Genomic DNA, 18,187 nt, shown 5'->3' with positions numbered 1-18,187 from the left:
TCCATTTTCTACACCGCTTATCCTCACTAGGGTCGCGGTTATGCTGGAGCCTATCCCAGGTGACTCTGGGTGAGAGGCGGGGTGTACCCTGAATTGGTCGCCAGCCAATCGCAGGGCACATATCAACAAACAACCATTCGCACTCACATTCACAACTACGGGCAATTTGGAGTCTTCAATCAACCTACCACGCATGTTTTTGGGATGTGGGAGGAAACCGGAGTACCTGGAGAAAACCCACGCAAGCATGGGGAGAACATGCAAACTCCACACAGGCGAGGCCGGATTTGAACCCCGGGTCCTCAGAACTGTGAGGCAGATGTGCTAACCAGTGGTACACCGTGCCACCACTCATTTTATATACTTGCCGATTTTCTTAATCATTCAAATTTGGCCAGACTGTGAACAACACTCTTCCCTGTGGTGTGTCAAATTTAGAAGATATTTATTTTCACCTCACAGTGACCTTTAGTAGAACATCCACGCATCTATACTTTGTTAGTTGAATTTCTGTCAGGTTGCCAACTTTCACTTTTACTCCACTGTCTTTCCTCAATCAAATGTAGACTTTAATCCCGATACTGTTCCTCTAACCATCTTCGTTACTTGTTACTACAAAATAAAATCTGAAAAAAATGGTTTGTTGACCAAATGCCTGAAACGCTGAGCACAAAGCGAGAGAATAGTATTGTCTGTACTGATGTGGTAGCAATACTGGTAGAGGGATGTAATGAAAATGAAATAAATCAGCTAGCTTTTATATGGGCACACTGGTAACTCTTTCTCTCCCTTGCTCCTTCAGCTTCAGCTGACGCCAACATCCCGTGATGACCATCTTAACTTCACTCATTAGCCAACACACAAGTCTTACTAAACTGCTTAAGTACATTAAATAAATTAAGATCAAATCAAATCAAAATTATAACCACTTTCTTTTTAAAAATACTTTTACTTCCTATACCTAAGTACATTTATAAGAAAGAAAATTACCTTTTATACGTAAGCAGAGCAAATGTCAGATACTTTAAGGCTGTTACTCAAGTAACATTCTAGAAGGTGACATTAACCTCCACCGAAATTATTTGCTGTTAAGTGTCGTTTTCAGGTACTTTATACAAGACTGCGTCACGTGCAGACTGCACTACCCACCATGATGCAGCACAGTGCACTCCTCCCAACGTCAACTGTGGCGCCATCTTTAGATATATTACAACATTACAGCCCAAGCAGGCATACGGACTGCTCATTCAGTCATTTGTCTTTCAGATCCCTATGTGAAGATTAACCTGCTGCAGAACGGGAAGAGGCTGAAGAAGAAGAAGACGACAGTTAAGAAGAACACATTGAATCCTTACTACAATGAGTCGTTCAGCTTTGAGATTCCTCTTGAGCAAATGCAGGTAAGAACAAGAGCCTGTTGTTTAATTGCCTATAAACTATGGAAACAACATAAGTTGTAGGTCGATACACGCCCCTTTTCAAATGCCAGGTTTTTGTGATATAAAAAGAATGAGACCAAGATGAATCTTTTCAAAACCTTTTACGCAATTAATATGACCTACAACCAGTGCAACCAAACTGAAATTTAAAAACAATATTTTCAATTGGTGAAATAGAACTAAACAATGGAGATCACGTGATCACTCCCATTTAAAGTACCTCGGAACTACCCCAAATACATTTCAACTGTTCTGGGAGCTGTTCCTGAAGGTTTTTGATGTCTGACTGGTATTTGGAACTGTCGTATACATTCAACAAACTATTGGTAACATAAACACACATGAACGACAAGAATGAATCTTCTTATTACTGCTATAATTCAACATTGCATGGTGCAGTGTATTTTGGGAACCACTTGGCTTCACAGGAAGTTTTTATGTCCACTGGATATTTATTTTATTTTATTTTTTATACTGTATTTTAAATCCTATTATTGTGTTCTATACAAAATGTGTTTTATGAATAAATGAAAAAAGGACAATGGAAAACAGCTATTCATTTCATTTATTGATAGATACAAATGCTTTATCAGGATATATAGGGGACCAGAAAATAATGTATTTTAGTAATTACATATGGTTTTTTTTTTAAATAATCGCCCGATTAATTGGTTATCAGATTTCTTTCTGTCAAATATTGGAATTGGCATTGGCCAAAAAGAATGCATATTGGTCGGGCCCTAGTTTAAACTGCAGTTATTTGTAAATTCTAATGAGAAATATGACTCTTTTAACATCTTTGTACTTTAAAATTTGCATTTGTGAATGGTTAATTTACAAAATATTAAGGTAATTTAACACGGTTTCAGTGTTTCTGCCATGATTTTACAGTGTTTAGTTGTAAATTGAATGGTCATTTTTTACAGTGCGTTGGTAGCTGGTTGATTTGTAGTTCATTATGTGGGTAGGTGTACGGCATAAAACTAGGCAGGAAGTTGGTTATTTTGTTGTTAGTTCCGGGTACATAGGGCTCCCTGTAGGTAGGATCAGAGTTAGTAGGCAGTAGATAAGTTGGTCGATAGGTAGGTAGGTTTATCGGTTGCGGCTAGGATGTTCATTGATCAGGTAGGTGTGTAGTATGTAGGTAGGCAGGCACATATCAGCAGGTAGGTACTATATATTGGTAAGGAGGCAAGCAATGGAGGTTGGTTAGTTGGTAGTGTTGTTGGTTAGATATGTAGGTAGTATGGTTGTAACAATACACCAAAGTTAAGATTTTATTTCTGACCAGGTGTTGATACATGATTTAATTTGTTTTTATAAATAATATAATAAATATATCCTGTTAGAGGAGTTTAATTCATTCCTGTAAAGTTTTAGTTTATAACAACATATTTATTTCCCCTCACACACTGAAGGACATATTCTGGACTTAAATTTGCTGTTCTGGTGTTAGTCCTGTCAGTTGCACTGCAGATGAGATCCCCGTTTGTTTCAACCTTACCTTACCAAGCTAAATCTGGCACGTACTATTTCATGTCGCAATATCAAGGACATTTATCTACTGTAAATGTCCCATCCATTGGCATCGGTTTTCTCCGGGCACTGCGGTTTCCTCCCACATCCCAAAAACATGCATGAATTGGAGACTCTAAATTGCCCGTAGGTGTGACTGTGAGTGCAGATGATTGTTTGTTTGTATGTGCCCTGCGATTGGCTGGCAACCAGTTCAGGATGTATCCCGCCTCCTGCCCGATGACAGCTGGGATAAGCTCCAGCACGCCCCCACGACCCTAGTGAGGAGAAGCGCCTCAGAAGATGGATAGCCTTTTAAATACCTTGGCTCCCCTCAAAACCCGTACTGTCTCATTCACCCACTCTGCCCCTTCGTTTACCCCTCAACTCCGCCAAATCAAACCAAATGGCCGTCAACTGGAACGTCTATATAAACAGGGGTGGACATAAGTGGGGCGCAGGTGCGCATGCGCACTGCAAATATTAAAAGTGCATCAAATCTTTGTGTGTCAGTGCGCATTTGCGTATCAAGCATTCTGTATTTTATTGTTTTGGGGGTGGAAAGGAGCGGTTGAGGGTGTTCAAGTAGTGTTGCGTTGTTCGTGAACGACGCGTTCAAACAAACAAATCTTTTGAGTGAAAGAGAAGTGAGAAACTTGGTCACAAACAGTGCAACTTGCAAGGAGGCGATGGCGGCTGATCAGAGATGGCGTGCTTCGTGGGTGTCTCAGTCTCGCTGTGCAGCGGCTACCACAGTCTGTCAAAATACAGTATGTCCTTCAAGGGCTGGGCGATAAAATGATAAATATGCATACCTCAAAATAACTTTTCCGCGAAAGAAATTCAAGACTAAAAGGTTGTGGGTTCGATCCTCGGCCCCTGTGACCATGTCCAAGTATCCTTGAGCAAGATGCTGAAAATCTTGATTTGGCTCTTGGTTTTCACCCCTTCCGTAGCACAGAGACAGCCCTGGTAAAAATCACTAATGGCCTCCTCATAGCAAGTAACTCTGGACTCTTAACAATTTTCATTCCCCTCGATTTTCAGCTTTTGACACCATCTCACACTGGATTTTAGACACAGCCCCCTACTTTTTCACATCATACCTTTCTAACCATACCCACACACTCAGTTCATTCAGCTCAAATCTTTCAAGTCCTGCTCATCTCCAGTCACTTCCGGTGTTCCACGGGGTTCTCTTCTCGGCTCCCTCTTGTTTATAATTTTTCTTCTTCCCCTTGGTATTATCTTCTGTAAATATAACATCAGTTTTCACTGTTACACGGATGACAACCAGCTCTTCGTCTCCACTAAACCCACTTCCGTCCTCCCGCCCACCTCCCGCAGTGATTGCCGACAGGAAATTAAATCCTTGTTCTCATCCAATTTTCTCAAACTAAACAGTAATAAAACTGAGTTTCTTCTCATCGGCATCAAAGCCACCCTAACAAAATCTGACAGCTTTATCGTCACCGTTGACAGCTCCACAGTTTCTCCCTCCCCTCAGGTTAAGAGTCTGGGTGTCAACCTCTTTTTAAGCCCACATCAGTAATGTCACTCGGTCTGTCTAGTAGCATTTTCGGAATATTAATCACCTTCGCCCATTCCTCACAGCTCACACTAGTGCGTTCCTTGTGCACACCCTGGTGACCTCCCGCATTGACTACTGCAACTTCTCTCCGGTCTCCCTCTCAAATCCACCCATAAACTCCAATTGGTCCAAAACTCAGCTGGTCGCATCATCACCAGGACCCCCTCCTTTCACCACATCACTCCTGTCCGCCAGCAGCTTCACTGGCTCCCTGTCAAATATCTCATTGACGATAAGATTCTGCTCCTCACTTTTAAGTTCATCCATAACCTCGCTCCTCCATACTCTTAGGTCCTCCTCGTCCTGCATCCAGTTCACTGTGTAACCTGACCACCATGGGCTTTCGAGCCTTTAGCCGCTCTGCCCCCCGCCTCTGGAATGCCCTCCGCCCTGACATTTGCAATATGAACTCAATTCAAATCTCATCAGAAAACTTATCTGTTTAAACTGGCTTACATGATCTAATTCCCTGTTCATTTCACTTGACTCTACACACTTCAAGCTTGCTTTTTACATGCATTTTTATCTGTATGGATTTTCCCTCTGCATTTGTTGTATTGTTGTTGCTTCCTTGTTTTTTATCTGTTACGTAAGGTGAGTTTGAGTGCTCAGAAAGGCACCTATAAATTAAATGTATTATTGTTATTATTATCCATCCATCCATTTTCAATACCGCTCATCCTCATTAGGGTCGCGGGCTTGCTGGAGCTTATCACAGCTGACTCTGGACGAGAGGCGCAGTACACCCCAAACTGGTCGCCAGCCAATCGCAAGGCACATATAAACAAACAACCATTGACACTCACATTCACACCCATGGGTAATTCACCTACCATGCCTGGTTTTGGGTTGTGGGAGGAAACCGGAGTACCTGGAGAAAACCCACGCAGGCACGGGGAGAACATGCAAACCACAAAAAGGGGAAGCCGGATTTTGAACCCAGGTCCTCAGAACTGTGAGGCAGATATGCTAACCAGGCGTCCACCTTCCCGATATTATTATTATTATTATTATGTAATAACATCCATCCATTTTATCGACCGCTTTTCCTCACTAGGGTCACGGGCATGCTGGAGCCTATCCCAGCTATCTTCGGGCGGGAGGCAGGCTACACCCTGAACCGGTTGCCAGCCAATCCCAGGGCACATAGACACAAACAACCATTCGCACCCAAATTCACACCTACGAGCAATTTAGAGTCTTCAATCAACCTACCACATGTTTTTGGGATGTGGGAGGAAACCGGTGTGCCTGGAGAAAACGCATGCAGGTACGGGGAGAACATGCAAACTTCAGACAGGCGGGGCCGGGATTTGAACCACGGTCCTCAGAACTGTGAGGCAGATGTGCTAACCAGTATATTATATTCATAATATATATAATTTATTAATCTTATGAATACATTTCTCAGAGTAGACTGTGCCTTTGCTTTTGTCCGTGCCCCACTTAAATTAATTTAGGATGGTGTCTTTGAAGGTGCATGTCTGTGACTTGGGGAAATGCTGAAACGCTCCTATACTGCTGACCTAAATGATCTTTTGTAGGGTCTGCAATTTCTGGGTTAATATTTGTACTAGCTATGTTTTTCCCTCTCTTTCGCACTCAGCAGCATTCCATTAGCAGTAGCCACACCTTTGTCACCAGAAAAAATAGCCACAACATGCAGTTGGTGGCTTGCTGAACAAATTTATTTTCAATCTAGGCTTATAGGCTTGCATTTTAAAAAAAAATTAACTTGTGTTGTAGCAGTTCTGCCCTTTCAAAGACAACACAGGTTTGTTTCTTAAAGTATTGCAATTTTCGGTTTCGATACTCAATTCCTTAGGTCGGCAACCTTAAATACTCAGTCATTTGGGCCGTATCCCATAGAGAATAAAAAAATAAAACACAGAGAGCAACAAAACCCTTTTGACATCTGAAGTGAGGATAACACTGGATGCATCTTTCTTTTAACCTCTGTGTATAAAAAAAACTTTAGTGTGTTTCATTAATGAAATCAGTAAACTGCTACAGAGAACACTAAATTGAATTTCTGCATGTAACAAACACATTTTAACTTTGAAAAAAGACGGTTGGTTGAATCTTATTTTCAAATAAAACAGTAAATGTCTTTTTGAGACCTCCTCGTATTTATGAAATTTAAACCAAACTTACATTATCCACCTGCAGTGAACTAAAAATGCCATCTGCTACTGTGTTCCATCATCATTTTACCACATGCAGAGTGTGCCGTCAGCTATCAACTTGAGTTAAAAAGAACTATTTCACTTAACAATGGCAATATGTATATATTTGCAAAAATAATAGCCAATTCTTTTTTTTACCTGGTTAATTAGATTTTTGCTCCTACAGCTCAGCGCACAGCGTTGGCACATCAGGGCTTTAACTCATCACCTTCATTTTCACATACAATTTTAAGCTGTCATCTGTGAGGCATGAACAATGTTTGTGTTGAATATAGTTCATTAATCATGTAGCATTAAACTTTGTGTTTTTTTTCCAGAAACATTTCCTTTCTTGGATTTATTCCTAGTCTACCTACCAGGGTTCGAATAGCTTAATACATCTTGGCGCAAAGTGTCGTACATCGGCGGTTGTGACATATTTTGAGCGATAAAAACTATAAGTGTTTTATTTGAATGGTGCAAGATCACCATCAATTTAGAATTACATTTGGAAATTAAACAAACTAAAATAAAAACAAATTTAAATTAAATTTCCATTTATTTTCACAAGTCACAGAGAGCCACAGCAGAAGGATGAAAGAGCCACATGCGACTCAGGAGCGCCACGGGTTGCTGACCCCTGCTCTATCCTTACAGCCCTAGTAGGCTGCATTGTGTGAGATAGGTTTGTAGGTTGCCAGGTAGTGGGTAGTTTTTTGGTTGGTTATCCAGATACTGTAAGTAGGTAGAGAGGTATAGGTAGAGGGTAGGTTGTTAGTTAATTTGGTGGGTAGTTACATGGGTATAAAATAGGTAGGTACTAAGTGATTTTTGTAGTTGGTTCAATGGGTAGGTAGGTAGCTAGGTAGGTAGCAAGGCAGGCACCTCTATAGGTAGGAGCTAGTCGGCATTAGATAAGTTGTTAGATAGGTAGGTAGGTTTGTAATAAGTGGTTAGGATGTTAGTTGATTAGGTAGGTGGGTAGTGGCATGCATTGAAAGGTAAGTAGGTATGTAGGCGAGGTAGGTACGTTTTTGGTTCAGGGGTGAGGTAGAAAGTAATGTAGGTACTATGTTGTTTGTTAGTTGGTTCAGTTTGTGGGTGTCCGTGTATGTATGAGCTAGTAAGTAGATAGGTGGGTAGGGGGCCAGGATGTTAGGTGATTATGTAGGTGGCTAGTTAGTTGGTTGCTAGGTAGGCTACGGGGTAGTTATGTAGCTAAGTAGCCAGGTAGAAGGAGGTAGGTAAGGTGGTAGAAAGGAAGTGGTTGGTTAAGTGGGTCGGTCGATGGGTAGAAAGATGGGTCGGTAGTGTATAGTTTGTTAGTTGGTTTAATGAATACGTATGTAGGTATTTTCCCTGTAAGTAGGAGCTAATAAGAGGTGGGCAAATTGGTAGGTAGGGGCTACAATGTTAGTTGATTCGGCAGGTGGGTAGTTGGTGGGTAGGGAGGTAAGTATCAAGATGAACAGTTATGTACAGGGATGCACATAACAATTTTGGTCTGGTTCTCAAAAGAGCACCAGAGGTTGTTGCTTGGTGCTCATTTTTCTCTCGACTCACCAACCTCACTGGATGAATTTAAAGACTTACTTATGGGCCTTGCTCAGGTCTGGGATTGCCAAGCCTTGCATTGAGGTAGCTGATGGCACTGCTTCAGGTGGTAATAAAAGATTGCTGGTATTCTCTGTCTTTGCGTGAAAATGCACTCGACAGCCCAACGCTAGTCTGCTTCTTGTCAGACTTTACAAAACCAAAACAACCTCACACTGCTGAACTTTTTGGGCCTTTGTTGTCTCCATCGATCCTTGAGCTCTGACTGAGGTCTTTTCTTCGAAGGGAACAAACACTCTTTTTTCTTTTTCTTTTTTTTGTCAGTGCTCTCGCACTGCTGAGGTTGACAGCTACAGCAGTACAAACATTCGTGCTTGTTGCGACTGGCTGCTACTGTGCTGTGTGCATCAAAGTAACTTGGCATGGTTCTATTCATTCCACGAGTGGTTCAGCATGGAGCAACTCTCATTATTATTGGCTTTTCATATTGTCTGTCAAAACATGGACAAACACTATCTATCGACCGTGTCGCATATGTCTATCGAGGAAAAGTAATTTTGTGAAATATATTTATAACGTGTCGTTCGCGAACAACAAAACACTACTGGACCCCCTTCTACAGCTCCTCTAAAACAAAAAGAAGAAATGCAAAATGTTTGGTACGCAAATGTGTAGGAACACACTTGAATTGAGTGTGCTTCCAATATCTTCAGTGTGCATGCAAACCTGCGCACCACTTATGTGCACCACTGGTTATGTGCATACGACAAATAGATGGGCAGAAGGAGATGGGCAAGAAAGTAGAAAGCAAGGTAGTGGGTAGGTTTTTTTTTGTTGGGTAAGTGGGTAGGTAGATGGGTAGAAAGATAGGTATCTAGTGTGTTGTTTGTTAGTTGATTCGGTGAGAAGGTAGGTATGTACAGTTGAAGCCAGAAGTTTACATACACTATATAAAAAAAACTTACGCTTTTTTTGTTTGTTTTCACTGTCTGACATGAAATCAGACTAAACTATCCTGTTTAAGGTCAATTAGGATTAGCAACATTATTACTACTTGTTAAATGTAGTAATAATGTTGGTAATGTTGGACAGGAAAATCTCGAGAGTTGGTTGACATGATGATTAGGAGAAAGGTTGATATATTCTGTGTCCAGGAGACCAGGTGGAAAGGCAATAAGGCTAGAAGTTTAGGGGCAGGGTTTAAATTATTTTACCATGATGGAGATGGGAAGAGAAATGGAGTGGGGTTTATTTTAAAAGAAGAGTTGGCGAAAAGGCTAAGAATGTCTTGGAGGTGAAAAGAGTATCAGATAGACTGATGAGGCTGAAACTTGAAATTGAGGGTGTTATGTATAATGTGATTAGTGGCTATGTCCCACAGGTAGGATGTGACCGAGAGGTGAAAGAGAAATTCTGGAAGGAGCTAGACGAAGTAGTTCTGAGCATCCCAGACAGAGAGAGAGTCGTGATTGACGCAGATTGTAATGGAGATGTTGGTGAAGGAAATAGGGGTGATGAAGAAGTGATGGGTAAGTACGGCATCCAGGAAAGGAACTTGGAGGGAGAGATGGTGGTAGACTTTGAAAAAAGGATGGAAATGGCTGTAGTGAACACTTTTTTCCAGAAATGTCAGGAACATAGGGTGACCTACAAGAGCGGACGTAAAAGCACCCAGGTGGATTGGTGGATCTTGTGCAGACGATGTAATCTGAAGGAGGTTACTGACTGTAAGGTAGTGGTAGGGGAGAGTGTGGCGAGACAGCATAGGATGTAAGATGACTCTGGTGGTGGGGAGGAAGATTAGGAAGACAAAGGCAGAGCCGAAAACCATGTGGTGGAAGCTGAGACAGGATGCAGCCTTTCGGAAAGAGGTGAGACAGGCTCTCGGTGGACAGGAGGAGCTTCCAGAAGACTGGACCACTGCAGCCAAGGTGATCAGAGAGGCAGGCAGGAGAGTACTTGGTGTATCTTCTGGCAGGAAAGGAGAGAAGGAGACTTGGTGGTGGAACCTCACAGTACATGAAATTATACAATGAAAAAGGTTAGCTAAGAAGAGGTGGGACACCTAGAGGACCGAGGAGAGGTGAAAGAAATACATTGAGATGCGACATAGCGCAAAGGTTGAGGTGGCAAAGACCAAACAAGACGCATATGATGACATGTATGCCAGGTCGGACACTAAAGAAGGAGAAAAGGATCTATACAGGCTGGCCAGACAGAGGGATGGAGATGGGAAAGATGTGCAGCAGATTAGGGTGATTAAGGATAGAGATGGAAATATGTTGACTGGTGCCAGTAGTGTGCTAGAGAGATGGAAAGAATACTTTGAGGAGTTGATGATTGAGGAAAATGAGAGAGAAGGGAGAGTAGAAGAGGCAAGTGTGGTGGACCAGGAAGTGGCAATGATTAATAAGGGGGAAGCTAGAAAGGCATTAAAGAGGATGAAAAATGGAAAGGGAGTTGGTCATGATGACATTCCTGTGGAAGTATGGAAGCATCTAGGAAAGGTGGCTGTGGAGTTTTCGACCAGCTTGTTCAATAGAATTCTAGCGGGTGAGAAGATGCCTGAGGAATGGAGGAAAAGTGTGTTGGTGCCCATTTTTAAGAACAAGGGTGATGTGCAGAGCTGTGGGAACTATAGAGGAATACGTTTGATGAGCCACACAATGAAGTTATGGGAAAAAGTAGTGGAGGCTAGACTCAGGACAGAAGTGAGTATTTACGAGCAACAGTATGGTTTCATGCCTAGAAAGAGTACCACAGATACAGGTTGGAGCGTGTGGAGGAAGGTGTCAGGTGTGTTATGTGACAGAAGAGTCTCTGCTCGGATGACGGGCCAAGTCTATAAGACATTGGTGAGGCCAGCCATGATGTACGGATTAGAGACATGGCACTGAAGAGACAACAGGAAGCAGAGCTGGAGGTGGCGGAAATGAAGATGTTGAGGTTCACTCTCGGAGTGACAAGGTTGGATAAAATTGGAAATGAGCTCATCAGAGGGACAGCCAAGGTTCGATGTTTTGGAGAAAAAGTTGGAGAGAGCAGACTTCGATGGTTTGGACACATCCAGAGGAAAGTGAGAATATTGGTAGAAGGATGATGAGGATGGAACTGCCAGGCAAGAGAGCTTGAGGAAGACCGAAGAGAAGGTTGATGGATGCCGTGAGGGAAGACATGAGTCAGTTGGTGTTCGAGAGGAGGATGCAGGAGATAGGCTTACATGGAAAAGGATGACGCGCTGTGGCGACCCCGAAAGGGACAAGCCCAAAGGAAAAGAAGATGATTACTACCTGTTTAATGCCAGAATAATGAGAGGACATTTGTAAACTTTTAGACATTTTGTCATTACTTTCCTTAAAATAAGAAATTAGCATACAGTATGCCTTTAAACAATTTAGAAAAACTCAGATAATCTGATATTGTTTATTGACAACATTTGAGGTAATCGGAGTCATAATGTGTGTAAGTATTTGATGGCACACCTGAAACACACTGCTTCTTGCTGTAATATGGGAAATTAAAAAAAATTAGCCAAGATATCAGGAAGAAGACTGTGGACTTGGACAAGTCTGGCTCATCCTTGGGTGAAATTTCCAGACGTTTGAAGGCGCCATTTTCACCTGTTCAAACAATTATATGCAAGTACAAACACCATGGGAATGTCCATGTATCATACCGCCCAGCAAAGAGACGGGTTCTGTGCACCAGAGGTGAATGTGCGTTGGTCCAAAATGTGCATATCAACCCAATAACAAAATACCTTGTGGAGAGGCTGGCTGAAGTTAGTAAGAGTGTGTCATTATCCACAATAAAACAAGTACTGTACCGACGTGGGCTAAAAGGCCACTCTGTCAGAAAGAAGCCATTACTCCAAAAGAAACATTAAAAAAAACAGATTACAGTTTGTAAATGCACACAGGCACAGAGACCAGATTTTTTGGAGACATTTCCTGTGGTCTGCCGAAACTCAAATTGAACTGCATGGCCATAATAACCATGGTTACATTTAGAGGAAAAAAGAAGGACATTTTCAAGTCTATGAACACCATCCCAACTTAAAAATACAGGGGTAGCAGCATCGTGTTGTGGGGTTGTTTTGCTATAGGAGGGACTGCTGCCCTTCACAAAATAGATGGCATCATAGGGGAAAGAATATCATGTGGAAATACTAAAGCAACATCTTAGGACATCAGGAAGTTAGAGCTTAGGTGCAAATGGGTCTTCCAGATGGACGATAACCTAAAGCATACTGTCAAACTCGTTACAAAGTGGCTTAAGGATAACAAAATCAATGTTTTGGAGTGGTCATCACAAAGCCCTGATCTCAATCCTATCGCAAATTTATGGGCGGACCTGTAAAAGCATGTGTGAGAAAGGCAGCCTACACACTTGGGTTGGTTACACCAGTTCCGTCAGGAGGAATGGCCCAAAATTCCTAACAACTATTGTAAGAAGCTGTGGAAGGATAACCAAAATGTTTGACACAAGTCATACATACACTTTGATGGCAATGGTACCAAATGCCAATGAAATGTATGTAAACTTCTAACTTTGAAGAAAGTCACGAAAAAATTGCCTAAAAAACCCTTCTCATGATTCTGGCATTTAGCACAAAGAAATAATTTTGGCCTATCCTATTTTTCCTACAACTGGAAAAACCTTGTCTCATTTAACGGCAGTGTCTTTTTATATTGTGTATGTAAACGTCTGGTTTCAACTGTAGGTGTCCCTGTAAGCAGGAGGCAGGTACGTTGTTAGATAGGTGGGTAGAGGCTAATGTGTTAGTGGATTGGGTAGGGGGACAGTTGGTCAATATGTTGCCATTTATCAAAATAAAGTAGTTAAACAGAGAGACAGAAGGGGGTAGGTAAGTAGTAGATAGGTAAATGGAAGGTAGTGGGGTGGTGGATTACAAATAGTGCGTATTGGTATGTTAGTGTTTAGATTTAGGTAGGTAGGTACTGTATATAGGTGAGTAAATACAAGTATATAGGAAGGTAGTTTGTTGGAATTTACCTGGTTATGTAGGTAGTCTTTTTTTGTTTTGTTTTGTTTTGTTTTGTTTTTTACTTGGTTGTGACAGATTCTCCTGTATTTTTTTTTTTTACCAGAAAATACAAGCTGTGATCACAGTGCTGGATTACGACAAGATTGGTAAAAATGATGCCATCGGGAAGATCTGGGTGGGCAGCAAGTCCACCGGAGCCGGACTGAAACACTGGTCCGACATGTTGGCCAACCCCCGCCGTCCCATTGCCCAGTGGCATCCACTGCAGCCGGAGGAGGAGGTGGATGGTGCTCTCGCAGCCCTGGCTGCCAAGAAGTAATCTCCCATCCCACTCCCACGGTGCCCCCGAACTACCCACACGTTTCCGATCAGGTCCACAGGTCCCACATGTCAATGTACAATATATTCCCGTCCCAAATGTACACCCCCCCCCATCCCCCTGCCTCTCCTCCCTGCCATCTTTCAAAAGATCCATAGATACAATTCATCATGATGCCAAATAGAGCTTAAAAGAAGCATCATGTTAGATAAAATCATGTCATTGAAAAAAGACGACAAGGTACAGGATGGACAGATACTCCATCTTTCCTTTAGATCTATTTTTGTATTGGGATTGTGGTTCTGTTACTGAAAGTACAGCATCGACTATGAAGGACAGTTAGAGCGCTAAATGGGAATCGGGTAAGCAAGGGGATAAAACGCCCATTCATCTATATTGTACCTTTCCCTTTAGTGACACAGTCTGCTTAGGATAGTGCTTAATAATAAAAATGCTTTATACTGCCATATGATAGAGGAATAACACAAGCAGGTCCATTCCTTGGGTGTATTGTGCACCACGCTCCACACCTGCCACTTATCTTACTCGACCATTCTGTTATGTTAACGTACATTCCTAGAATTGGGTAGCAAGTAGTGGTAGGCACATATCCAGTTACCCACAGACACACTGCCTTTTTGATTAGTTCACCTTTCACCCATCGTCTCAGGAATACTGAGAGGAGACGCCACGCCTTTTTTTCTACACGGGTTGTTATGATCAAAACACGGTGAGAGAGAAACTATTTGATTGCTTTTCAGGAAGGCTGTTCTCCATGTGGCTCGGTAGATGGCTTTTCAGTTTCAAAGATGAGGGAACAAGTGTGTTTAGTGTACCTTGACTGTGCAAAATATCAATTTAAGAGACTATCAGAGTGGGAACAACGACCGAGACTTGACTGCTACCACCAATCACATGACATTTACAAGGCGTTGGTTGTCACTGCCTGCCGTCCACCACCTCCCGTCCCAACACCGCTGTATCTCCCTCGTTCAGTGCTACTGCCATTAGTCATGGACTCCACACGAGGGTTTCACCGCGGTACCGTCCAACAGTCATACAGGAGACAAGCCTTCCAAGTATCAAAATAAGCAATTTTCAACTACCAGGGACGCCTTCCACTTAGTGTTGTTGTTCTCGTCGTTTCTCACTGTCTTTCTTTTATATATATATATATATAAATATATATATATATATATATATATATATATATATATATATATATACACCCCTGTTTTATTTAAAACACCTTAATTCCTCAAGCACTTTAGCTCAAAATGTTTCATCTAAACATTGTTCAAAACCAGAGCTTTAATGATTAGTTTTAGGAAGAATTATTCATGGGCTATTTGGTGGAGTTGATTGTGTGCATTTTCTGCCTCAGATTTGTGTGTCTTTCAATTGTTTGGGTGTAACTTGCAAAGATAATATATGGAACACAGCACTGGTTCACGCGTATTTCATACACTGGACCAAAAAGCTGAATTTTAATTGCACTAACTGGGATTTTTTTCTGACCGGTAGTACGCTGTTCTTTGGTTGGATTATTTTCTGGGGGATGAAATATTTTGGTTACATTCATTCTTGGTTCTGTGTTTGGTTCAGTTTGTTTTAAATAATTCTGGTTTTTGAATTGAAGACACTTCATCTCATGACTACAACATTGGACACTTGTATATCCGCAGCAGTGCTAACAGCAAAAACTACCAGATGACTGTGCTTTGTCAATGTGAATCAAATGCAATTAGGAATCAATAATCATTTTATTTCTTAATAACAAACAAGGATTAGGAATTCTTCATCGTTTTCTTTTTTTTGTGTTGACAACACTAAAGAAAAGGTGACATGGAAGCAATCAAGCAACCCGTTGGTGTAATTTTGCCTATATATATAGTTCACCCACGTTGATACTGCATGTTTATACAAAATACTGTACATAAAAGCATGTTTTAGAGATGGAGCAAAAATATCTCGTGTACTTGAATGGGTGTCATTTGTCATTTTATTAACACAATGAAAGCGGTAAAAAAAAAAAAAGATGCACTGTATATTTTCTAAATGAAACAAATGTGTATTTATTTTCCATGAGCGTTATTGGAGAGAATGCCATCCAGATGTTATAGTAATACTACTAATAATTACTAGGAACCTTTCCAAGCCTGAAATTCTTAAGCAAGTGTGTCGTCCAGTACTGTGCGTGAGTTCATGTAGGATGAAAATATACCCGCATGTTTGCTATCTAACTCCTTGTGGTCCCAGTATTATAATTTGCTTTTATTTTTAAAAAAACAACACAAAATATACTGCCATACATATTGTTTCAGGCTTTATCTGAAAGTTACTTTATCTTTATTTTGAGTATTTCTTAGTTTTTCAAAAGTTTTTCTGTATGGATTAAGGGTCTCCAAGTCTTCAAACCTATATTTTTCCCAAATATCCTTCTAAACGTTTACAACTAAGAGAAAAATTAGGAGCTGCATTATAATGTTTGTGCCAATGCTGATCCAGAATAAAGTCACGTCTGGGTTATTTCTTCCAACGGGGCCAAAATATTGAATAGTTATATTCCATTCAACACAAATGACTTGGAGTCCCCTCTTCCCCCTTTGCTTACATTTTATTTATTAATTGTATTTAAATGACCTTAAAACCTCCATGGCTATATGTCTTTAACTGTGTTTATTATACAATATATGTAGAGAAGTTAAATGATAAAACTAAAGCCATAAAACTCAAGCACTAACTCTTTAGAGCTCAGCTGAGTCGATAGATATATTCTATTTAAAAAAAAAAAAACGTCATTTTTCTTGGCCAGAGTTTGTCCTGACATTCCGTTTCAAGGTCTTTGTTCATTAGGAGGGCGAGCTCTTACAGAAATGTGAGCATCCACAAATCTTTCTTAGGGGAGATGTATGTGTTTTGATTGATTGATTTGTTTTTTTAACTATGGTAAGCTGACCGTATTATTTATCAGTATGATATCACACTAAGTTCTTTATAAGCCTTCCAAAATGATGTACAGAGAGCATTTTGCACCTGTGATAAGTGTAATATATCAACTAAACTGGGTTTGTCTGCTTTTTAGTTAGCATAGTTTTGATTATTACTACTAACAAAATGGTTTCAAAACCATTTTTACCAAACTTACTACAGCAGACATTATAAAGTTGGTTTGCTTAGCAAAATGTATACAAAATAGCTAACGATGATTGCCGTTCCTAGCTGGCTGCAGTTGGCTAATTTAGCTTAATTTCTACAAATTGCTGTGGCCCCATTGTGCGGAGCAATTTTACCTCTTAATACATGAGCAGGAAAGGGTTACCTTCTCCCATATTTAGCTAATGCTGCTATTGTAGCTACAAATACAACCGTTTTTAAGAGGTTAACTTGGCATAGTTAGAGCAAAAACTGCTAATGTTGCCAACATTGCAAACACTAGCAAATGAATTTTGAATTTTCTAGTTTTAGCTTGTACTGCTATGCTGATGATCTGAGTAGATATGTTTCAGTGTTTTGGAAAGACTGTCAGTCCCTTGCTACGACCACCTGAATTCGCTGCCTGATTTTGCAGAGCCAGACTTGTTTACGCAGAAAATTGTGAGATGGCGAAACAAAAGTGTCTGCAAATACAAGCACATTGATGAGATTTTCTACTCTCTGCAATTGTCACGATTGATGAGGCTCTTTGCGGATACAGAAAGCATTGTGTTTGTTAAATAACAACCTTCCTTAGCAACCATGGTCAGACTTCATTGTTCATCCCTAATCTGATGTTAATGTGCATTTTTATTCAAATGTTGGTCATTACCTTTGGTTGGAACACAATATGTGCACAACTGGTTTTCAGATTTAAATTCTGGGATTTAAAAAGGGAAGCCATCCACCACTTCTGAACATGCACATTCAACTCTCATTACTCACTTTTGTTTTTAGCCATGCTATTCTTGAGCAGAATGTGCAATTGCTTATTTTCCTACTGTGATGTATTCTTCAGATGTCGAACGTTTGTGTTCATTTGTCTACCTGAATGTTGCCTTTATATTTGTGTCTTTGTCCTCTTCCTGTGTAAATCATCAGTCATTCTCCTGAAGAAGCGGGCGCACGGAGTTCTTCCTCAAATTCTGCTTTTGCTGTCTGTAAAGAATGCTGGCCTTCATGTTTACAACATGGACATAGTGTATACTGCCAAATTCCCGTACCTGACCTCTTTTTGAACGTTTGCAACTCTCATTCCAGATGGTTTCTTTTTTTACTTTCTCTTCCTCATCCTCTTTGAAAGCATTGGATTGGAGGACGGTCAGGTTGTGTCCTCTAGCTGTGTTTCTTCGTGTCTTGTGTCGTGGTGCGCGTGTTCATGTCAGTACTTGTGCCTACTGTGGATCGCATGCTTTAGCCCCTGACTGGACACAAACATTGCTCACAAACTCCTCTTGACCCTTATGTGGAAAAATGTCGGGGATCCTTATAACATTACCAAGGGAGCCAAATAACTTATGACAAATTTATCATATGTGGTACCAGTTCTGTAAAAAACAAAAACAACAAAAAAAAAACAAATAGGAAATAAAGAACTTTTATTTACAAAGATGTGTCCAA

At 40.9% G+C, this 18,187-nt stretch overlaps 1 protein-coding gene across 4 annotated transcripts in view; it reads left to right on the top strand.

Annotated features, from left to right (window-relative positions):
• LOC133409747 (synaptotagmin-2-like) overlaps positions 1-18,176 on the top strand; it is a 107,626-nt gene extending 89,450 nt beyond the window's left edge. For all 4 annotated transcript variants that reach the window (XM_061690191.1, XM_061690209.1, XM_061690182.1 and 1 more), the window contains 2 exons: positions 1,267-1,400; positions 13,376-18,176. In XM_061690191.1, coding sequence (XP_061546175.1) covers positions 1,267-1,400; positions 13,376-13,591 — 350 coding nt within the window. In that variant the 3' untranslated portion in view covers positions 13,592-18,176. The remainder of the gene's footprint in view (positions 1-1,266; positions 1,401-13,375) is intronic.
• The last annotated feature ends 11 nt before the right edge of the window (positions 18,177-18,187 follow it).

This window comes from Phycodurus eques, chromosome 1 (genome assembly GCF_024500275.1).
Source record: "Phycodurus eques isolate BA_2022a chromosome 1, UOR_Pequ_1.1, whole genome shotgun sequence".
Lineage (NCBI taxonomy): Eukaryota > Metazoa > Chordata > Actinopteri > Syngnathiformes > Syngnathidae > Phycodurus > Phycodurus eques.
The sequence above is the reverse complement of the archived record's forward strand: the minus strand, read 5'-3'. Positions and strand labels throughout refer to the sequence as shown.